A 24,455-nucleotide genomic window follows, 5' to 3' on the forward strand; every position below is an offset into this window, starting at 1 on the left:
AATAACCTTCTCCAAGGCATCAGAAAGAGCTGGACTGACATTTATTTCTATTGTCCCACCCTGAAAGTATGAGTTTTAGAGAAACTAGCTCAGCTCTCCAAACACTAAATTCTCTGACTAGAGTTTGCTGTAGACGCCAATAGCTGCCTGCCATCAAGCTGTTGCCCATTTTCTGTACTGTCAGCTGAGCTTTTCCACCTCAAGCCTTTAATTCCAACAGAGCATGAAGAGACATGGACCACTGTCCTGGTTTCAGCTGGGATAGAGTTGTTTTTATTCTTGGTGGCTAGTGCAGTGCTGTGTTTGGGATTTGGTGTGGGAACAGGGTGGTCAAAGACTTTTTTGTTTCTTCGGCTCTGCTAGGGAGAGGGCTGGAAGGACACGGGAAACTGGGAAGTGACCCAGCCAGAACAGATGACCCGAACTAGCCAAAGGGTTATTCCATACCATGGGACATCATGTTCAATATATAAACTGGAGCGGGGTTGGCCAGGGCTGCCGATCGTTGCTCGGGGACTGGCTGGGCATTGGTCAGTGGGTGGTGAGCAATTGCATTGTGCATTGCTGGCTTTCTTTTCTCCCTTCCCTTTGGATTTTGGTCCTCTCCCCTTCTCCCTCCTTTTCATTATAACTGTTATGATTATTGTTCTTTTGTTTTCATTTTATCAAAATGGTTAAACTGTTCTTGTCCCAACCATCAAGTTTTGCATTGCTTTCCAGTTCTCCTCCCCACTCCCTTGGGTGAGGGCGGAGTGAGTGAGTGTCTGCGTGGCACCTGATTACTGGCTGGGGTTAAACCACAACAACTACCATCCTGACCACAGTTTTATGCCTGACCAAGTGACTGGGCTGCTGAGTGTCTTCAGACACTCAATGAATCATAGAAGCATAGAATCACGGAATGGTTTGGGACCTTCATGATTGTCTAGGTCCATCCCTCCTGTGCCTTCTGCTAGACCAGGTTGCTCAAAGCCCCATCCAACCTGGACTGACAGGAGGGTTAGGAAGTTGCATATAGCTGTCCTGTATGACTGGTTGGAGGGAGTGGATGTCAGGTATCATATCTAAATATGTTGTACATCAGCAGTAATCGTAGTACCCATCCATTTTCCCTCCTTGTCACATCAGAGGGCCTGGATGTCCCCTCCAACAAATTCTTTCTAAATGGATGCACAGGTTTCATCAGTGAAGAGTCAGTCAAAATGTTGTGACCTACAAATAGTACCTAGTAAGTCAAAGATCAAGAAAGTCTTGATGATTTGGTGTAACAGCACTATGTTGTCCTGGAGACACTTATAGCCAATTAGTGTACAAGGTTTCGGTACAAATACTGTCCTGGGAGGCTTCACAGCCAGTGGGCTCCCAGCCAATGTGTATATTGATATTTTTTCTCCTTATGTATGCTTAGCTTTCATACTCATTAACAGATCATCCTCCAGAGGCTTTCCATTCAAAGGGCCTTAAATATCTCTATAAATATTCTACAGAAGGGTTTACTTTGTCCACTGGTGAAATGCAACCACTTCTGGGGTGGAAAGCACAACCGTTACACATCAGATTAAGTGAGGAAATCATAATACCACCTCTGTAAGTTGAAAATGCAGATGCAGTAAAAGGAGGGACTTTAAGTCAAGCAGAATTCCGAGACCAATTTCCTTCAAGGACTTTGGGCAATGTGGCAAGGGATATTTCATGACCGTACCTCTACAGGAGCTTATGACTTTTGCCTGTTCCTTGGAAGACAGTCCTTGCAACCACTTGCAAACCCAGTGCTTATTCAGTGGTGAACCACCAGCCTTTGGCCTCAGTGTATGCTCCACTGAAATCAGAAGCCATCTTCTGGTTGATATACATGGGCTTTCAATGTAGACTCCAGTGAGAGTGAGTGACTGGTAATGATCGCTTTGAGGTGGGTGGGTGTGATGGACCACATGTGCTAAAAGGCTACTGAGCTGCTTTGGTGTGGATGGTCCTGTGCAAAGTTAGTGTCTTGTGAGCAAGCAGAAAGCTGTAACTGATTTAATTTTTCTGACATAAAAGATGTTTTAGAGGCTGATCTGAGGTTGTAGAATTACTTTCAGAGCAAAAAAGGTTGCCTGTTGTCAGTTCCTTCTCCAGAGCAATCACTTGTCTTCCCTCAAAGTCAGATACACTGAAACTTTCTATTAAAGAATAATGATCCCAAGGGAAAATAGCATTTGAGCTATTTTTGTGCCACGTGCTTAAGCTAGCAGAGGCTAACACTTCACCTCAATGTATGATCCTATAACAGATTTTCTCATTTCTTTTCCAACTCCTATAATTTAAAAAGACAAAACCACAGAAGACGTAGACATGTTGTCACCAGTCCAAGAAGCGTCATCAACAGCAGACAAAGCATATGTATTAGAACAGGGAGTTTCAGAGTTGGCCCACTATTATCAGCACACCTCTAGAACAGTCCTCAGGATGAACAACACTGTACTACATAAGCTAAGACCTGCAACATTTGTGTCTGGTGGGATCCCAAAGCAGCGAGTACTGATATGGCCTTCTATAACTAGCTGAAAACTGGGGGGAGGGGGGGGGAAATATTGGAAAATACTATGCCTTATCCCAAGCTGATTAATCTTTTTTTTTTCTTTTTATTTTTTTCTTTTTTTCCCCTGGCTCTGCCTTTTAGTTCATTGTTTGTATGGTTAAATGAATTGGTTTGGCTGCCTCTGTTCACTTAGGAAGCACGTTCATTCAGTAATCTCATATAATTGTATAGCATCTTCCATTCTAGAGCATGTTTAATGACTTGGGGTTTTGGTTTGATATCTGATCCAAAATAGCATTTTCCCAACTATTGCAACAACAGTTCAAAGGGCAAAACAGCACTTTGCCAAGCCTTGATTAAGCAGGATGCAAGTACTCCCTCACTCAAAGCTCATGTGTAGTCCCCACAAAACAAAAAACTGTGTTGAATGCACACGTGTCCCTGTGTAAGCACATGGCGGGCTCATGGCTTTAATCCCAAAGGCCATTTCCAGGAGGCATTTTAAAACATCCTCATCCCAAACTATCTTGGCCTGATTCTGCCTCGCTTGTGAAACCTGGGAAGATCACAGCATGACTTTGTGTGACAACAGTTCTCTTTTACCACATTCAAAACATAAGGCATCAAGAAATAGCTCATGTTTTTTCCAAACTGAGAAGCTTTTGTGAGGTTCTTTGAACATTTATTGAACTTGTTAACCTTCCTGGTAAAAGCTTTTCTTTATGGCCACAGTGATGAAGTAATAACATCCCTCTGAAGGCAGTTTTTACAACCTCCTGCCACTTGACGCCCCTCCAGCTCTTTTGGACAATAAGCTTTTGTTTAGATTTTTCAACAAGCTATTTCAAACAACTCCTAAACTAATTGGCAACCCTCTTGCAGGAGTAAACATGCTCAAATACCTTTTCCAAAGAAAAAAATCAGATTCACATACCCCGGTCACACTATAACCGGTGGGTGAGATTCCTGTAGCAAAACTGAGTGCAATAACCTTAAAGTTTGCCAGTATATTAGATCCACGCATCCATCATTCCCTGAAAATAAGACAAGTAACAAACAGATTTGAAAGCAGCAGAAGAAAAACTTGGATTTGCTATTAGTGAGAAACTTTGAGGATAGTTAAAAAGGTTGGAACAGATTGACTTCATCACAGTTTGGTGAGAAAAGATTGAAAAAAAGCGTATCAGGGCTAATTCAGGTATGACTGCTACAGCAGCATTTGTCGCTGAACTGAATTGCATCATGGTGTCTTGACCAGTTGGTGAACCTCATCCCAAGCCAGCATAACCTGATGAAGTGTTTTTTATGTAAACCCTCACCATAAGCTTGATCAAAACCCCACCAAAGATGCTTAAATGTAATCTGTTGACTTCAGTGCATGTGAGAGCAGCCTATCTCAGTCGGGTGACTTCAGTCTACCAACACATTTCTCAAGCTACTCAGAAAAACCAGCAAAACAAACATCCCTTCCCACAAACCACAGTGTTTTAGTGTATCAAAGGCTTCAAAGCAATAATATACGTGTGGTTTTAAAGCAATCTGGTTTAAAGCAATAAGTGATTTCCAGAAATTAGGTTTATTTTATGGGCTGTTGCTCCGTATTTTGCAACTGTGCTATGAAGACTGACAGGGAAGAGCCCAGGTGCCAAACACCAAAGTCCACATGGCAAAAAGACACTCGGCGCCTAAAGAAATTACCAACTTTACCAATTACTACTTGTACAACCTAATTGGCATGAGAATAAAGCTGGTTTGTAAAAGCTGATGTGCAGATCACCTTGTTCTGAGATAGTGCTGCTGGTCTCTGTGACTGTATCTCATTTAAAATATGTTTTGTTTCCCGATCTCATTTAAAGAATGTGCTTAAAATATATGTTTGAGTCTGAGAAAGAGGGTTTTCCATTAAAATAATAGCTCTTCGATGCACCAGGATAATAATAAATATTCTAAGCATGATTTGCTCTCTGAAGCACAAAGAATCCCCTTCCATGTCTTCTGTGAAAGTTGTCTAATGGTTGTGAGCTGATTTGAAGATGTCTTCTACTGAAAGGGGATTTCCTCTATGCACATAACGTGACCAGAACAGCTTGATGATGTGTCAAAAATACAATGAAATCTCTCTATCTGAGGTAGGGTTTATCTGTATTTTGGGACACTCAGGAAACTTCTGATAAATTTATGAAATCTATTAACGAAACCATTTATGCAGCTGATAGAGATGGTGAAGTGTAAAAACCAGCAAATTTACTTCCAAATTAATAATGCCCCCCCACCCCCACCCTACCACCCCCAGGACTTTAATGTGGTATAACCTGAGCCCATTTTCAGCATTTTTCTAAACATCTTCATGCAGACCAGTACTTCTATAGTACCAGCTGATATCTTAGTGGCCTTTCAGCTGATGCTCACAGACTTACCTTGCTATTAGTTCAAATCCAAGGGCCTTCATAGCAAAAAGATCTGACTTCTATTGTGCTTTTCACTGTGAGCCTGTAAGATATTGCATAGAGATGACTAGAAAGTCTTAGGTAGCTGCGAGTGTCTTACAGCAGTTTAAAACAGCCTCTGGGGACAGAACAAACCTTCACCTGCAACTAGAATTACAGACACTCAGAAATACCTTGGACGGAAAAGAGTCCAGGGTTTAGCACCCACAAGCCCAGTGTTACTTACGTCTTTTGTTAGTTTCTGTTCCTTGAGCTTGAGCTCTCTAAAGGCAAAGCTAAACAAACTCTTTTAACCCCCAAATCTGTGCTGTAAATAGCATTATTTAATAGGTATTCAGTGGCCAAATGCCGCTTTTTCCTCTTCTTTAAATTGCTTACAAACATGAAGTATTTTGCTCTGCACTTGGAATACTTGAATCCATCAGTGATGTTTGCTCATTTGGGTGACTTTGCAATGATCTCATACCCCAATAAGAAGCATGTTTGACCCAATCTGTGACAGCAGTAGGAGTTACCATTAACGACAAGGTCATTGGCTCCTTTCCCAAAGCTTCTGGCATACCAAAACTTGCAATAAAGTCCATTAAATAATTTCCGTAATGACCTGCAGGCAGTATCTCTCTACCACACGTCATGTGAAAGGACACTAGTCCATATGTCTCAAGTTTAGTGCCACCAAGCAGAAAGAATGCTGATACAACAGTGCTTCAAGAAAAATGGCATTTAAGTTTTCAAATGGCATTTCTGACAAATCCTGAGTGGTATTTCATCCAGCTTTCTCCAGAGAGTTTTAAAAAATATGCTGTATTCTGCAAGACTATTCACTTTATTATGTTAAAATTGCATTTTGAAATTCTGTTAATAATTTTAACTATTTTCTGGCTTTGCTTTCCACAAAAAACATCCAGAAGAAACTGCTTCTGGTTTTCCATGATGTCAAAGCGAGGTGCTGCTGACGTGAGTTTAGACCACATGTGAACACAAGACATGCTCAGTAATCAGATAATATTTTTGAAAACTTTTTTTTTCCTGTTTGCCTGTTGGATTCACTTGAAGAAAACTTGAAGGTCTTAGAATCACAGAATGGTTTGGGTTGGAAGGGACCTTCAGGACCAGCCAGTCCCACCCCCGGCCAGGGGCAGGGCCCCCTCCCCCCAGCCCAGGCTGCTCCCAGCCCCGTCCAGCCTGGCCTTGAGCCCTGCCAGGGATGGGGCACCCACAGCTGCTCTGGGCAGCCTGGGCCAGCGCCTCACCGCCCTCACGGGGAAGGGTTTCTTCCTCATATCTGATCTAAACCCACCCTCTTCCAGTTTAAAGCCATTCCTCCTTGTATTGTCACTGCAGTGCCTACTAAAAAGTGTGTCCCCATTTTTTCTTGTAAGCCCTCTTTAATACTGACATACTAAATCTTCCTTCTTTCCATTTAAAGCCATTCCTCCTTGTTCCTTCACTATAGGCCCTTGTAAAAAGTCCCTCTCCAACTTTTGTCGGCCCTTCCAGGCACTGGGAGCTGCTCTAAGATCTCCCTGGAGCCTTCTCCTCCCCAGGCTGCACAGCCCCAGCTCTCCCAGTCTGTCCCCACAGCAGAGGGGCTCCAGCCCTCTGACCATCTCCGTGGCCTCCTCTGGGCCCGCTCCAACAGGTCCGTGTCCTTCTGATGCTGAGGACCCCCGAGCTGGATGCAGCGCTGTGGGGGGGGGGTGTCTCAGCAGAGGGGCAGAACCCCCTCCCTTGCCCTGCTGGCCATGCTGCTGGGGATGTAGCCCAGGATTTGGTTGGCTTTCTAGGTGTGAGTGCACATTGACGGGTTGTATTCAATTTTTCACCCACCAGCACCGCCAAGTCCTTCTCAGGGCTGTTCTCAATCCATTCTCTGCCCAGCCTGTGTTTCTGCTTGGGATTGCCCCAACCCAGGTGTAGGACCTTGCACTTGGCCTTGGTGAACCTCATGAGGTTCATTTGTACCCACCTCTCCAGCCTGTCAAGGTCCCTCTGGATGGAGTATCAGCCACACTACTCAGATTGGGCAGATGGGCAGGTCAGGGAGGTGGAAGTACTGCGTGCATCTGTGCACTTGTTGAAGCCGTGGGAATTTCATCTTTGATGATAATCAGCCACAAGAACATAATTGGGGACATAATAAAGCACATGCTGTGATCTTCAAAACGATGCAGACAGGTAATGCCAGCCTTTTTATGTGGTTAAAAAATACAAATGACTGTTTCCTAGGGCATCAGTCAATTACACAGGGTTCTACGTAATGCCACGTATGCAGCTGGGATCGGCAGTGCTGCTCCAGCATTCCTGCTTCGAGTGATTGTTCATAAACCAGGGATGAAAGAAGTCACTCCTTGGCTGCAGCTTGCAAATACTCTGATTAAAAGAATTCACCATTCCTTATTAATGAACTACCTATTTTAAGCCCAAAAGGGATGATTATTTTGTTCAAATTCAGGCACTCTCTGGGTTATTGAATAGCTCTCATCATGTTGAATGGTCGGTGTGGTGAACTACGCAAGGCATGGACTTAACCTCTCAAAGCTCCTGAAAATCAAATGTAAAACTGAAACACTATCCCTAGAAACTCCTCATTTTATAATGCCCTTGCAAATGGTTCCTTGTCAGGCTAAGACAGCAAAAAGCAAAGATAAGTTTGATATTTAGAATATGAGGCCAAAATCTTAACTAGCATGAGCTGGAAATCTGCAGGGACTTCTTTGGGGCTGTATCACTTCCACTGCTACAAAATCATTAATGAATCAACATGGGATTTGGGGTCATATTTGAATTTTCCTCTGGGTCAAATTTTGCTTTTTAGTCCCTGAATTACGGGTTAGAGCTCTCAGTCTGCATTAACCAGCAAATTAAATGCAATCTCCATATACACGGAATGCAAGCTGCTATGTTAAATAACTCATTTGACTTTTCTAAGCATCAGTATTTTAAGAAAATTTTGAGATTGTCATCTGCTTCTGTGGAAATGATGAAAAATAGGAGAATCCTGTACAGCAGTGTCGTATGGACTTTAAATTCACCAAATCAATAGAAGTTAGTGTCCTGGTTTTGGCTGGGATAGAGTTAATTTTCTTCCTAGTAGCTGCTTTAGTGTTGTGTTTTGGATTTAGGATGAGAATTATGTTGTTAACATGCTTCTTTTGGAAGGGGAAGGTGAAGGAGCAGGGGAAAGTTAGTCACAGAAAAAGCACGTATCATCTGACGACTGATTTTTTTTTTAAACCCTTTGATGTTTTGGGCACACTAGCAGTGGCATCTTCATGCTGTTTCCATCAGCTGTTTTTAGTGATTTATCTTAGGAACAACTGTTCTTAAAGCTGTGATCCTCTCTGATTTTACATATAATTCTGAGCTAGAATTAGTTTTCCTCACTGGAGGAAGCATACCTAAAGAGTTTCAAGTTCAGAAAGTATTCGTAAATCTCTTGATGTTAAGATCATTTTTGTCATTCCAAATGTATTTTTCAAACCTTGGGCAAAAAAACCCCCAGATTTCATCTTAAAAAGCAAGTTCTGATCCTCCAAGGTGAAGATGACAGTTCAAAAGGAAGGAGCACATGTACTGTAATGAACCAGAAACCAGGACATGAATCAAACTGATACAACAGGTCCAAAATTACTACGTTTGAACCTCCTGATCTCAACAACGTGGCTTAGGGGTCTGGATGCATGAAAATAGCATGCTTGCTATTGAAAGTACTGAAATAGTAGTTTGGTTTTCTTAATCAGAAGAAAAAAATGGAGATGCACTGGTTCTCAGGCGATCTTCCAAAAAAATAATTTGAAATAATTTTCCTGATCAGACCTAGTAACATCCAGAACTCAAAAGAGAACTCTATGTTCACGATGCCCAAAACCTAAACTCATTTTTTGTATTGTATTCATTGGGTGCCAACATATAGAATCACACAATTTGGTGAAAAAGGTCCACAGACATGTCACTCTGTGGTAAAACAGGGAATTACTGGGGGAAAAAGTTTGGCAGCTCCATTTCAACACCTAGGAAGTACTTGGGAGAAAGGGAGACCATGGTGAGCAGCTGCAAGGGGATGAGGAGGACTAAAGAGGGTGACTTCTGCAAGGATGGCCATCGAACTCCAGAAAACTTGACTTTCTACTCCAGTTTTCATTATTCTTCCTCTTTTTTTGGGGTATTTTTAATAATGAATACCCACAAAAATGCAGTCTGAAGACGATGCCAGTACAATGCACATCACCATAGCATGAATATTGCAAAACCGTGAGTACTGCAAGTGAACAAAGGCTTGGTGGGCTTCCAGCAGGGATGGTCATCATGGCATGGGCGCTGCTCAGGACTGAGGACAGGAGGTGAGGAAGACAGGGGGAGAGGAGAAGAGGAGAGAAGGACAGGGTTTCCCAGCACTTTGTGCCACACTCAAACCTTCCAGAGCCGCCCAGCCCGGTGGGAACAGGCATTTCCAGTGCTGCAGCACGTGGCATGGACAGGCGTTCCCAGCGCCGCTGCTGGGGCGGCAGGATGGGCGTTCCCAGCGGTACAGAGACAGGTGTTTTGGCACAGCCTGTGTTGGTCCCCGGCAGTGAGATGGGGACAAGCATCTCCAGTGCAGCCACCTACGCTGGGCAGGTGCTGCAGGGTGCTGTGGGGACAGGTGGCCCCCGTGGGGCACGGGGACAGGACTGGCACTCCCAGTGCTGCGTGGTATGTGGGGATGATGCCACCATGAGTGGGGATGGTCCTTCTGGCCAGGGTGGCTGTTGCCTGGGTGAGGTGGGATGGAGGTAGGTGCTGAGGGGATGGCTGGCATCAGGGTTGGCGTGGCGTGAGGTGGGATGGGCTGGTGTGGAGTGGGATGGGTTGGTGCGATGTTGGGTTGGTTGGCATAATGTTGGAAAGGTTGATCTGTTATGGGGCAGGTTGGTCTTTTGTGGGGGAGGCTGATGTGGTGTAGGGCAGGTAGGCATGATCTGGGCAGGTTAGTGCGATGTGGGGCAGGTGGGTGTGAGCTGGGGTGGGTGGATGGGATGTGGGGCAGGCTGGTGATAGTGGTGAGATGTGGGGCAGGTTGGCCTAAGGGCATGAGGCCCAGCCGCGGGCCCGGACGCTCACGGGGTCCCCGGCGGCCCCTCGGTACGGCCGAAGCGGCGGAACCAGGCCGCTCCCCGTTGCCATGGCGACAGCGGCCCCCCCCCCCCCCCCCTTCTCCCCCCCACGCACCCACCCAGCAAAATATTTTCGTCCTACCACGTGATAAAAACAGCTCCCCCCCACACGTGACGGAGGACGAGCGATGTCACTCAAATCCGTTTTCCTCCAATCATCAGCGGCTCCTCAGGTACCGCCCCGCCTTCCGGAAGTCATCTCTCCAATCGGCGCCGGCTCCCGTTCCAACGGTCTGACAGAGGCCGGGGAGAGGAGCGTTGATTGACGTACCATTCAGCCATAGGCGTCTCAAGGGCACACCCGGGTTCCCGCCTCGGGGTAGCGCGGGCCAATGAACGATAGGGACGCTCCATTCCCCCGCCCCTCGCCGCCCGCCCCCCAGCACTGCGGTAATATGGCTCCGTAGCGAGCGGCCCGGGCCGGTGCTGCTGCCGCCATTAACCCCTGGGTGCCGGGCGGCGACGGGGGAGCAGTGGCGGCCCGCAGGGCTCATGCGCAGGCGCTGCAGCCGTTGCCCGGCCGTTGCCCTGCCGTGAGGATGAGCTCGGCCGCCGGCCCTGCTGCCTTACCCCCGGGCTCCGCCACCCGGGCCTTGCATGTGGAGCTGCCCTCGCAGCAGGTACGGCGGGCCTCGGGGAGGGGGGTGGCCTGAGGTGTGTGTGGGGGCGCTCCCTGGGGTGTGGGGTGCCCGGAAGGAAAAGGGGTGTGGGTTCCCTGGGGTGTGAGGTGTCCTGAGGGGTGTCTGTGGGCTCCCTGGGGTGTGAGGTGTCCTGAGGGGAAACGGAGGGGCTCCCTGGGGTGTGGGGTGCCCTGAGGTGTGTGTGTGGGGGGTACCTTGAAGTGAAAGGGGGGGCACTCCCTGGCGTGTGGGGTGCTCCTTGAGGGGCGTAGGGGCTGTGCTCCCTGAGGGGTGTAGGGGCTCCCAGAGGTGTGCATGTGTGTGTATGGTGCTCCCTGAGGGGGGTGTGTGTGTGTAGGGTGCTCCCTGGGGTATAGGGGGAGCCTGCCTGGGGTGCGGGGTGCCCTGAGGGGTATGTGTGTGGGGTCCCCTAAGGGGTAGGGAGGGGGTGGTGGTGCCCCCCGAGGTGTGGGTGCCCTGAGGAGGGGGTGTGTGTGCATGGGCTCCCTGAAGTGTAAGGGGTATGGGGGTGTCTGAGACCAAGTCCCTGAGCTGATGGAAGAAGGGACCCTCGGGAAAAGGGTTTTGAGCACCCTTCTCTTGGGCTGAGAGGAAGATGAGAGGGTGAGATCCCCTTTGCATGGGGGCAGGGGTCTGTGCCCCTCTTCTGCCAGTACTGGAGAGCAAAGGGGGATGTTCCCACTCCCTGAGAGGCTGCTTCTGTGCCCATAGAAGTGCTGGGTGCAGATTAAAGCTGGGAGTTGCAGCATAGTTCAAATCATAGCTGCAGCAATGTTCCCTCCCCATCACATCCTTCCTTCAGCTAACTGTTTTTCCTGTTTGCTGATAGTTGGCTTCTGGTTTACTGGGCAACTGTCCCACATTTTAATTTTGGAGAGCATTAGGAGCAAGGTTAAGTGAGGAAGTCTAGGATCTGCATGAGGGTTTAGCAATCTGTATCAAACCAAGTCTGTGCCCTTTCCCCTCTTACATGTAGTCGCTCCATTGTACAGGAGCTTAAGCAGTAGTGGTGGAGGGGGGAGTAATTACTTAGCAAAGGCATGCTTTTGGAAATACTGCAAGATGGGAATCAGCACTTGAAGGTTTGGTTCATTGCCTCGGTGTAGTCAGTGCTATTAAGAAGTAGACACATGATCTAAGTTACTTGAGCTATGAGTTACCAGGTGTGAAAATGCAGTTACCAGAGAAAAATCAATAGATGTCAACTTGAAATAAAGTTGTAACTGCTCCTTGGATAAACCTTATTTACCAGACATCCACTTAGGGGCAAAGGGAAGGAATGGAGATGACTCTGGGCTACTGGAGTTGTGCTAGTATTGACCCTAATTTGAGAGCAAGTACTTATTGTAAATGTGGGCCTGATCTACGTTAATGAACATAAGCATGAGCACTGCTTTGGGTGAACTTCACGGGAGCACTGGATCATTTAGAAGATCAAGTATGGCCTTCTCCCTGCTAAATTTTGGGGTTTGTTCTTTCCCAGGCTTGTGCAAAAAACAAGTGAATGCTGGAGAGAGAAGCCATAGTTATTAGTCATTGAACTTAATTTGTGAAGTGAGACCAAAACACTATCTTTTTTTCTAGGAGAAGAAACTTTTGTAGGAGTTTGCAGGAGCAGAAACTGAATCATTAATTATGTGATGTTCCAGTTGGGTAAATACTTAGTTTAAGCCATGTAGGATGCTTCTATGGGTGCTGAGGAAATGTTAATTGTAGTAAGCGTAAGGCTGTGACCAGGTCTGAGGTATTGTTTTGCTGTGTACTCTGCAAATAAAAGGACTGTGTGCTGAGGTATCTGTAATGCTGTGTCAGTGCTTGCCATCAAATGAAGAAGCTCAGAAACTAGTTGAATACCCCGATAATGAATCATCCTCTCACTGTATTGTCTGAGCTTAAAAGTCTGTTACTGAATTACAAGATGCCTTACCTTGAAAGGGCTAATCACTCTGGAGGTATTTTACTGCAGAATCATGAAAAAGAATGGAAAAGTCATTCCAGTCTATTCTACTACTTCTATAATGCAAAAATCTGGCTGATCAGTGTGGTGGTGCTTTGTAACACAATAATTCCTTGCTGCCTGTCAGCACAGAAATCAACTCGGTGATTTGTTTTAGTAGGCAGTTTTCTCTAGAACACCCAGTTCCGCATTTTTTGACTACAAGGGTGAGAGTAAGGTGGTCTGAGTCATGGCTATAAATCTCTCTAGAGACCAAATTCTCAAATGTGAACTTAAGGTGAGTGCTTTTAATGACTGAAGTGACTTTTTAAATGGCTGAAATATTGAAGGTGTAATTTGGGTTTAGTCTAGATTTAATTGTGCAGTGAAGTTCACACTGAGTAGAAAATGAAGTTCCTGCTACTTACACATTTGCAAAAGTGAAAAGCTATGTCCAAAACCTTTGCTTATGTGACCACACTTGTATCAGACTGACTAATCTATTCTTTAACTTGTTCGTTGGTGACAGGATGACCTGGCCTAAAAATGCCTTTTGCTGTTGTGTTCTACATTTTAAGTGGGAGAAATAGAGGATATGGCTGTAAAGAAGTGCATCTGGTTAAGCATAAAATTCCAATTTGTGTCCTAAAGTAATTGTGCCAGGATGTCAATTTTCTTTTGCTGAAAGAGTGAGTCTAACAGAATGGAAAACGTGCAGGGATTCTTTAGCATTACCTCTTCCTAGTTGCTCAATGCAAGAAAGCCAGGAGTGTTGTGATAACTTAGGGGTTTCTAAATGCTCAAAACAAACTTTTCAGCCCTGATGTTGTAAGCAGCTCAAAGCAATGTGGGCGTGAGCGAGCCAGACCTTTCAGACTCTTATATTCTTGATGGAAGCAGTTGGACAAAAACCCCGCAGTCTTAACATAGAGAGCCAGTCATGCTACAGTCAAATGATCTGTTTAATGTTGCTGTGCTAATTGCTGACAAAAACAGCTGTCATGTGTGGTTGTCAAGAGACAGGAAAGCCTGTCTTCGTGGACTTAAGAACTAGTGCCTCCAGGACTTCAGACTTTTCCTTCAGGCTGAAATTGATAAGATTTTACTATCAATTCCAACAGAGAGATTGAAGCTTTTAACGAACAGTGAGATAGTGTTTGGAGACCTGCAAGCTGGAACTTGAACTGCAGGTACTGTTGTACAAACAGCTGTACTGATGCACAGTTTGTGGTGAGTCATTAGGGAATTGTAAGGAAGAAAAAGAACCCTTTTTTTTTTTTTAAACAGATGATTTCCAGTTAGTCTGTGGTTCAGGCATTCAGTCAGATCCATGTCCGTAGACTGAAGCATCCCTCATGCCTAGATGGCCAGCCAGGGCATGAATAAACTATAGGTATAATTGGTTTTGGGTGGAGCAGAGGAGGATCCCTCAGAAATAATGGCTAGAACCATTTTAGAAAATGACAAAAATGCCCCCTGCTGCTTTATTGTGATAAAAATAGAGAGCAGAAGAAAAGTGAACAAAACTGGACATGGATTCCAGTGTAGCAGGTGAGTACTAAGTCATATGTGTCGCAGCCTAGCACTTGTGTGACTTGGCTGATTGCAAAGTATTTCAGCAGCTTGTTCCTGAGTGGTCTGACTCTACAGCAACTGCACAGAAAACTATCTCATCAGCTGGTTGCATTTCTGCTACCAGTACTTGCCAGTTGTAAGCTAAAATGTTTGGTCTGCATGTGCTGCTAATTTCCAATGGCCTGATTGATGATCAGTTGCAAGAAGCTTTCTTCTGAAGTAAGCCATAGACGATCTTCCGAATTATAGGGGAAAAACAGTATGTGATATTTAGACTGTATATAAGGTAGCCCTGTAATGGGACCACAGATCATGTGCATTTTTCCCCAGAAAACTGTTTAACTCTTGGACCCACATTAGTGATACCTTGGTGTAAACAATTTTCTGCTCACTGGAGATAACCGGGGTAATGGGTGTGGGGGGAGCTAGATATTATAGATACTAGGGGATACACTAGGAGCTGTACACAGCTGTTTTCCATCAGAAGTTTTAGTTCCAGTTTAGTGTCAGTCAATCACATTTTGGTTTGCCCTCTGTAGTGATGCCCAAGGTGGGTCTCCAAGATGAGCTGCTCAAAGACTTTGGATGTATTGTGTGGAAGGATGCACATGAGGGAGCTGGATACACTGGTGAATATGGATGTGGTGGTAAGAAGGGTAGGGGTAAACTGCCACAGTGCACAGCTGTGAACAGTGTTAGATCAAATTCCAGGTGACCCAATATCTTCTGTATCTTCCAGTTCATAGACCTATTTTGTCAGATGGTGAAAGTTCTTACGTGGAAGGAAGCGGCAATGAGCTTTCAGCCACAGGCATCAGAAGTAGGTGTTTGGGGCAGGGCAAAACAGAGCAAACAGTGAAACTCCCCAAGGACACTCTGTAGTTTCCATTCACTGTCAGACTGGGATTCATAAAGAACCAGTTGGAGTTTGATGGATTTCTAGGAGCTGGAGAGCAATGCTTAGCAAACGTGGCTCTTGTGGCTTCCATACTAGCTTAATTGTGGAAGCAGTCTAGCTCACATAGTGTGAAACAGAGGTCTGAGATTAAGGGCAGAGGCCCTGAACTGGTTCCATGATGAGCCATGTGAGGCTTCCTTGCACTCTGAACTTCAGCAAACCGCAGGGCATCACATTTGTTTATAGTCAGTATCGGTACAGACTTGTCAGACTAGATGCATGTTGGTTTCATGAAATGCATGTTGGCATTTCCAGTAGCTGGGTGAAAGTGTCATGTGGGCAGGATATGTTTTCTCCCATCCCACCACTGCTCAAACAATGGGTTATCCCCATCCTAAACCTGTTTGGCAGGGAAGGGTCCTTTGTTTTGGATATTAAAGATTAAAATCTAATTTAAGAATTGAAAACCTTCTTTCAGCCAAGCAAAGTTCTGGAGCAGACCCCTTACTGGTAGGAAGAAAATCCCCCTAAATCTACTTTGAACATGAAACTATGCTGTAATGTCTACCTTCTGTGAACTGGTTGACTGTAATAAAGGTATTGAATTCAAAGACCGTGAATGTCCTTTTCAGGTTTATGCTCTTATTCTGTGCACCTTCCCATAAAGAAATGAGAAGTTGATAACAAGACCTAAATGTCTCATTGATGACCGCAGCAGTGAAGACTCTATCCATTCTGTAAAATTTCTTGTACAAGAAATCATTACATTCAGCTGCATTTAAAGAAATGATATATACTAAACATCTAACAGTCTCTGAGCTTTTGGGATTTTAGTAATTGCACAAGCATAATGTACGCGCTTCAGAAATTTGCATTGCTACCCTGTTTGAATGCAGGATGCAAAGGAATGGGAGTCAGGAGTGAGGTGAACTTTAAAACAGAAGGTGTTTTTTCTTCTGAAAGTACTTCTGGATTCCAATAGTAAATAAAACTGTGTTTTCAGCAGTTGGAAGTGACAATTCAGTACCTTGGGTGTATGTTTAGATACTTGAGGTGATCCAGGCGAGTAGAAGTAAAGCAACACGGGAAGAATATTGGTGAATTAGAAGGCTAAAATTTCATAGTTACTTTCTTTAAAGATGCGTGCTGTTCATACACAACAACTTGGGTTACATGGTGGAAATGGGTGATTCAGTGTGCTGGCAAATGAGTTTGAGAGTGTTTGTATGTGGGAGAAGTGAAGAACGCTACTGTATGGTCTGAGCGCTGCATGCGAACTAGTTTTCCAACTAAAACAGTGTGAAAAGAGCATCTGTTTTTGAAATAGTTTTATATAACTAGTGATATATGTCTTCTACTGTGTAATATGAAAACAAAGACTGAGTCTTAAGTATTTTACTTCCTCTTTCCTACTAAATATGCTGGGGGAAATCAGAATAGTGGGTGGAAAGTGTCATATTTGAGTATTGCTTTCACTTCTCTTTGACATGCACGGTCTTTAAATGCTGAGTGGGGATGGAGGGAAGCACTGCTCTGGTAAAATTTAAGTATTGACCTAGTGATCATACACAGCTGTGTCCATGTCCAGCCGTATCAATGTCTAGTGTTTGTTGGAGATGATTGGGAGGAAATAGTTGGCTGTTAATCTGGGGATAGACTTTTTCTGTCTGCAGGGTACTGCAGTATTTTTCCTAAAGAATGCAAGTGTGTTTTGCAGTCTGAATGATCTGTTGATAAGTTAGAGATTGTTCTGTCAGAAAGCTGTAGTAAATCAGTTTCGATGCTTTATTCAGGAGATTTGTAGGGGATTAGGGAATGGTTTTAATTGAAAGAAAGGTCTTGGTAGCTGTTAACTAAAAACTTGTTTCTTATGAAGAAAGGCTTACTGGTTTGCCCTTGGTTTGTCATCCAGTAACATGATAAACATTAATATGCTTCAGGTTATTAATCAGCATATGCTGTTTGCTTGTGCAATGTAGTGTGTACTTAAAATCAAGTAGTTAAGGTTAAAAGTGCCTTTGCTTTGATTTTGTTGATGATTTTGTTGATGTTCCATAAGGCCCTGGTTAGTTTTGGGACCTTCCTTCTGAGCATAGTCTTATTTTTCATTGCTTGATTGGTATTCCCAGGTCATTCCCTCTGCTAATATGGACTAAATGCTCTCCTGCCCAAGATAAGAGGCTTAAAGGACTTCTCTGAACTGTCACAGTGTTAATGAGGTGGGACTTGCACCCCAGTGTTCCATTTTCTACCCCATGGCATAGTTCCCATGTTTTGTCAAAAGAGGCAGTTAGAGTTTTGGTCTTTCATCTTCTAAATGGGTAAATATTTATTTAGACAAACTCAGAGGAAAACATCAATAAGGAAAGATGGTACTTCTAGCTGCTGTTTCTTAAAGGTCTCTGTTAAAGATGGAAAGACTGTATCTAGTTCCTTGTTATTTGGATCTTATATAAACATGTAGCAAAAGGAGCTTTGTGTGCCCAGTGGTTAGTGCTTGTAAGATTTTCTTAACCTCAGTCTAGAGAATTTTTTTTTTTTTTTTAGGGTGTGCTGACAGTTTATTTTCTTCAGAGTTGTGGCTATTGCCAGCTTGCTTGGTCTGTTGCTCTTGATGTTGTAGTGACCATAACCAAACACAGAAACAGTTGAAACAGTACACAAAAAGAACTTAATTTGCCTAAGTCCTGGTATGGCTTAAGATTTTGCTTCTGAACCCTTCCTGCCAACTTTATATTTAAGTAAATTCTGTGTTTTGAGTCATGTTCGTTACACCTAACAAGCTATCCTGTTTGTATCATAAGACTGAATACCCATGTCTTCTATACCTGTCCTTACCTCATGATTTAGATAACAGGCTCTTTCAGTCTTTCTGCAGAGACAAGCACAAATTTTTTGTGGAAGGAAGGACGAGGAAACATAAAATTAGTGAAGAGTGTGAACACTGTGGGCTTGCATTGAATATCAGTTTTAGTCTTGGTTGTCTCGATGGTTTTGAGTGTAAAAATGTGGTATAGATTTTCCACATGTGGTTATGGTGTACAAAGAGATTTCTTGCACCTGGTGGAAGTTACCAGCCATTTACATAATTGATTTGAGGTAGAAGTTGAGTTCTGAGTTGCTCCCCAGTGTAAATTCAGTTATTTAGTGAGGAAACAGTTTGGTGGGGTAGCTACTAAAGAGAGGGTGCAAGGGAGGATAGACAGAAGGATGTAGCTACCTCGGAGTAATATGTAACTGTCTTGGCTAATTATGTAATAACTGAAAGAAATTATCTGAATTATTTTCTGATACTACTGTTGCTGTTTTAATTAGCATTAAAAGAGCAAGTTGGGCCATTGACGCATTTTGTTAGATGCAAAGTTGACTTCACGTGTTTCATTCTTTAACTCTGGGTTGAGCTAATGAAGGGCTGTTTTATGTTCAAGTAGCTTGAGAATAATAATACTTCTGCATGGGCCATATCAAGTATAGAAGTGTTCCTTATACTTCCTCTTTCACTTTCTCCCTATACAAATTAGGGAAGGCTCAGTGCCTTTTAGAAAACATCTTCCATTTGCTGACTGACCTTGTTGAAACTTAGTGCAGTACAGAAGCAGGAGTAGTTGTGGGGGAGTGTGGGTGATTAGAAACCTGTATTGAGCCTTAATGTGTTAAAGTGAAAGCTTCATAGGAATCTTCTAAGGCGAGCCTTTCAAAAGCCTCTCAGATGCCCCTAAGTGTAAAGGAAAGGAAGCACCTTGATTTAAGGAACTGTAAACTAAAATTCACAATTGTACATCTGTGATGACTTTGAGCCTGTGATGAAAGTAGTTTGGACTCTGCTTGTGGTCACTTAGTCTGGGTAAATCACATGGCACAGATTCAATTTGTCTCTTCCTTGCATCAAATCTTAAGAAATGTGAGGGAAGAAAGTGTTGTATGTGTTTGTAGCATCTTCACAGGAAAAAATACAGTGAAATTCTACTGTGCGTCTTTGAACTGGTGTTGGCCTTGCATATGATTGATAGCAGGCATAACTTTTTAAAGACTATTGCCAGAAAGTAGCACTGAACTAATGATGGTTGTGTAGCTCTGCGGGCCTTGCTGTCTTCAAGTGTGTGCTGGAAGGACATTAAAATAATTCCAAAAATTCCTTCTGGTGTGTCCTACAAAATTGCACATCAAATGCTTCTGCTTTGCTTCTGAAGTAGATCTGAAGTTGCATGTGATTCTCTTAACTCTGAGCTGAACTGTGGAAAACTATTTAATTACAAAACTTAGAAATCTTCCTAGCAAGTGTGTAAACTGGAGTACAAGCATTTTCTTGTCCTTCCTGTGGTTTTAAGTAATAACACATCTGAATAGTATCTAAACTTCCTACTGTACGTTTCTTTGATATTAAAAGCTTTGTGTACTGCAGCAGACTTGACCCAAACCTTCTGTGAGGTACTTTTTACTTTTTTTTTTTTTTTTTTTTTGGTAGTGGAGTCTATCGAATTGGAAAACAAGGCAGCTTGAAAACTTTATATAAAATTGAATTAAATATGAATTCTTGTCTACCATTTGACTTCCAGGAACTCAGATCACATGATTGCTACTTAATATTCTAACTGGTATGGATAGGTGAAAGCAAGTAGTTCGTGAAAATCTGAGGAGTAGGAAGTTGTAATAATGAGGTGTAGAACAGCACTGGGATAAGTAATGCTGATGTTGGCTAAATACATTTTGTATTTTGATAGATTTTGTGTTTGTTTTTTTTAGAGCTGGAGCATCTATGCTTTTCAAGAAGAGGAAAAAAACCACCCAAAACCCTCAACCTGACTGCTGTGAGCTAGAGCCCTGTGGTTTTTTTGTGACTTAATTATGAGAAGTATTCAGAGAACCAAACAGCTGACCTTGCAAGATCAGTTCTCTTAAGTTCGAAGCAATTAGATTTGCTGTATAACGTTTGTGTTGCTAACTAATCTTTGCACCGCACTTTAATGTGAAAATACTTGGAAGGATTATGCTTAAAATCTTCCAGTGCAACTGTGGGTCATAAAGCAAGCAAGCTAGGAAACTCATGTGAAAGCTAGGTAAAACCAGAATACATACCAGCTTGTACAGAGGTCAGACCTGATCCTGACCTGAAGAGAATTTATGGAATATCTTCCCTTGAAACAATTGGGAGGAGGGCAACAAGTGAAAATCGGAGATGGTGTCCAGAGATGAAGACTATGTCTTGGTGTTCATGTTAAAAAACCATCTGATAGGTAGGATGCTCCATTAAAGGCTAAATAAGGAGAATGGTCCTGAAATTGTAGCCAGTGTTGAAAGTCCTGTACAGTGTGTTTTCTGGAGGAAAAAATGATTGCTTGTCAGGTATTTGGGCCTCTGTGAGAGCCCTGAGTGGTAACTTGCTTTTGACAGCTTTGAGCTTTCAAAGTATGTTCTGTAAATTTCAGCTTTGCTTGTGCAAGATGGCTTCCCAGCCTTCTTACACTGGTTTTACCCTGGTATTTACACTTCAGGCAAAAGTAAGGTCGTGGGGTTTTTTTGTGGTCCCGTCCCGTCGTCCCCCCCCCCCTTGCATTGCTCCTTGTTGAAACAGAAATGCTCTCTTGAACCCATCTGATGCTTTGCACTTTACACAGGTTATATGGGATGTCACCAGGAATATGAAGGTGGTGGGATGGGGGGGAAAAAAGCCTTTTCCAGTCCAGCACCAGATTTATAAAAATTTCTCCCTTGTCAATTGAATTTAAACTTTATTCTGGAAAATCTATTCAAATTTAATAAGTTGTTTAAAAATTAGACTATTCCAACAGAATTTCTGAAACTTGCTCACGAGTATGGGTGCAGTAGGCCCACTGTCATTCTTTTACTAACATCTAGAAATTTTCAACCTAACCACCCTTTCACAGAGGGGGCTGTTTGATGGCATCTTGGATGGCTGTGCTGGGAGAAACTAAACTGCCTGCCTTACTTATGTTTAGATGCTTTTTTGACACTTTTGCAAACTAATCTGTCAAAGTGCTCTTGTTTCTGCTAGGAGCAAGAATTTGTGAATGGTTTTACTGAAAGGGACAGTGATAAAGAGGGCAGACCATGCAGCCGGGAGCGAGGGTGGGAAGAGGCAGATGTGGGACAAAAAGAAGACAGACCTCCCCGTTTTCTCAGCAGTGAGCCATTAGATTGACTGGGCCGCTAAAAAAATGATAGGCTCCATCCATGTGATAAAGAATAGGCTTAGCTGTTGCCTGTATTAATGACCTGAGCTTCACAATTCATACTTGGAGCCTGAGCTAGTAAGTGTGGTAGATCAGTAGTGAAGATAGAAAAACGGTGTTTGGCTGTGTTCTCATCCAGATTGGATATACTTATGTTTTTTTCCCAAGGCCATCAGTTTCTTGTAAGAGAATAATAAAGTGGTTAAGATGGAAGAGGAGTCAGAACTCTTGTGCTTGTTTTTACCACCCATTATGTGACCTTGAACACATAATTGTGAAATTCCACGAATACTTTAGGCTGTTGTAGGTAGTCGCTGTTCTTGTGGTTCCATCAACAATCCAGACCTTATGTTAACAACCGCACACTTTTCTGTCTTGTTTTGACTTAAAACCTTTTCTTCCCTGCCCCCCCCTCCCCAATCTTTGCAGTGATTTTCATTAATGGGACCAGATTGTTAGACCACAAAAAAACCCCAAACCCCCACCAAGCCCAACAAAACCCCAAACAAACAGTGAATAGCTTTGTCACCTCAGTTTCTGAGGCCTGGAGGGAAGCAGAGAGTGTTGTCTGGATCAGTGTAAGCCATCAAGAAACTGCAGTGTTAAAGTCTGCCTGCTCCAACCTGCTTTTGTGGTGGGCACATCTGTGTAGCTGTAGGGAGCTGAATTGGAGGAACTTAGACAAGTTTCAAAGTAACATCTTTTTTGCCAGCTTGACCTTGGCTAAATTCTGTGACACTCATCCTGAGAGTGCGCAAATGCACAAGAAAGCATTGTGCAGGATGGGAACAAGTGTCTAGATGGAAAAAGTGGTATTTTAGGCAGAGGTAGTGAAAGATTACAGTATCTTAGTGTTGAGGGAACTAAAGCATGAAGGGACCGGGCAGTTTCAGTCCTTTAAACCTCAGAAGACTTGGTAGATTTATAGAGTTCTGAGATCATCTGATGAAAAAGCAAAGTATTAACAAGGTTGTTGATCAAAATACTTTATTCTGTGGTGGTCTGACTTGTTTATGGCCAGCAGTAGATCTGGAGAGGTTCCCAGAAAGTCATTGAATGTCACTAAATACATTAAACAACTGATAATAGTTCTTCAGAATGATAACTGAGTGCTTTTCTTAAGTAATAAGACGACCCCTGACTTTTGAGAGAAACTGAGCATGGATGGCCTCACAGCACTCCGTAGCAGCTCTTGTCAAGATGCTGCTGTTGAATTCCGGGAAGCTGGTTTTGTGGCTATGCAGGCATGAGGGATGAAACCTGATGGCAGGCTCTGCTCTTCTGATCTCTTGTAAAGAGATCATGATCGTCTTTTCTATATATCGTGGGGATAGCTGTATGCTTATAACCTGTGACATCTTTACCTCCAGCAGTGTTGTTAAAATATAAGCTACTACTCAGGAGTTCTTCTAAGGGACAATTAGTGGATCTCTTCTCTTGTTTTGTAGTCATTTATTTTCAGGGTAGAAGGAAGCACTAACTTCTTTTGTGTAGGTCAGCATAGGTTTGCTATATAGGAATTGCTTTTACTGAGTTGAAACTTAGATTGGCAATTAAATAAAATGATAACAAGGCTTACCATGTAATTTCACTGCCTCATTGACTTTCTTGGGATTTGCAAAGGACTAGGACAATTGCGGTAATCAACATAACTTCTGTGTCACCACCCCCCCCTCCCCCGAGAAAGTCGTTAAACCTGCTCCCCTACTCTGCTAAGCAGTGGTCCAGGCATGTCATCATTCAGGCTGTGTGCACTAAATTCAGAGCGGCTGGAAAAGTTAAATACCCTTTTTAATGGTATCAGTTGTGCTTGTCAGAGCTAACTTAAATCAGTGCTCAGCTGAAAAATAGTTTTTTTTTTTTTCAGCAGGCTGTCTTATTAAGATGCCTGGTGTAGTGTCTGAGATCTTCAGGACTGTGTTGCTGATACTGTCAACTGAGGAGATAGCATTGAAAATTATACTCATCTGTATATTTTGCTTATCTATCTTTATGAAGGCAAATCCTGCACTATCAGCTTGCAAACACAGCTGGCCTTTTTTAATTTATGTGACTCATGAGGTTGTCAAAGCACTTATGTTTTTTAGCACGTGTATTTTGATTTTTTTTTTTAAACTAGGCTTTTTGGAATGGTTCTTCTGGTTGCAGAGCATCTCATCTGTGGGGGTTCCTTCCTTGTGATGAGGATTTCTTGATACCTTTCTATAAAGAGCAAATAGTTAAAACTAGTGTTTAATGAGAAGTGATAACTCTTTCCCATTTCGCCTAAAAGAAAAAGGAAATGAAAGAACTCTGGATTGTTTGCAGCTACTGTGTTCAGTGTAAAGTGTAATGGTTCCTTTCTCTGTGCAGAGTTGCTTTTGCAATTTGAAGTGCACTGATACCTCATTGTGAACCACTTCTTACTTGGCTTGTAAAAGTGCCAGGCTGTAGATAGCTCTGCACATATTTTAGGCTGGTGATTTTATTTAAGCAGTCCTGTCTGCCTTTGGCTGCTGGTTGCTGCTCTGTCTCCAGCACAGCTGCTTGTACAGTCACATTGTGAACCTTATTGAGGAACTGATCTGGTGAAACTAACCCAGTGAAAGAGAGAGGTGGTTCGTTTTCATCCAGCTCAGCTCCCTGGTGTGATACACTGAGCAGCTGCACAAGTGCTTATTGATGGTGGTGCAGATGAGGAGGGTGATGCAGCAGCTCGAATAAGTGGTGTGGGTTAGCAGCAGGGCCTTTTGGCTGATGCCAGTGATAGCTGAACTACAACACAGTAGGGTTTTTGTTTTGTGTGTTCTAACATCTTGAGCAAAAATTATATGAAACACATAAGAGGTACCACTTAACAGATTTGAGAATTCCCTCAAAATAATACGTACTGTTTTTCACAGAACAGCTGCAAGTTGATGAAGAATTTTAGAGCCTATTTGAATTGTCATCTGGCTATGTCTTTGTAGCTGATGGTCTCCTGGCTAAAGCTGATTATCTTTGCTCAGGAGAGGGTAATTATCTCTGCTGCCTCTTGTAGAGTTCTGAGGAAATCTGAATAATGCAATATATCTTCAGTCACAATGTAGTGAGCAAAATGGAAGGTTTATT

The 24,455-nt window shown here is 43.4% G+C and overlaps 1 protein-coding gene across 4 annotated transcripts in view; it reads left to right on the forward strand.

Moving 5' to 3' along the window:
- Window positions 1–10,488: 10,488 nt before the first annotated feature.
- UVRAG (UV radiation resistance associated) overlaps window positions 10,489–24,455 on the forward strand; it is a 100,662-nt gene continuing 86,695 nt past the window's right edge. For 2 of the 4 annotated variants that reach the window (XR_005102538.1, XM_037376662.1), the window contains exon 1: window positions 10,495–10,744. Coding sequence is in view for 2 of the 4 variants with exons in the window: in XM_037376662.1 (XP_037232559.1) it covers window positions 10,664–10,744 (81 nt within the window). In the remaining 2 variants the exon portion in view is untranslated. Of the gene's footprint in view, window positions 10,745–19,917; window positions 19,983–24,455 lie in introns of all 4 variants that reach the window. The other 2 variants (XM_037376661.1, XM_037376660.1) reach the window with 2 other exon arrangements.

This window comes from Falco rusticolus, chromosome 2, assembly GCF_015220075.1.
Source record: "Falco rusticolus isolate bFalRus1 chromosome 2, bFalRus1.pri, whole genome shotgun sequence".
NCBI classification, from domain to species: domain Eukaryota; kingdom Metazoa; phylum Chordata; class Aves; order Falconiformes; family Falconidae; genus Falco; species Falco rusticolus.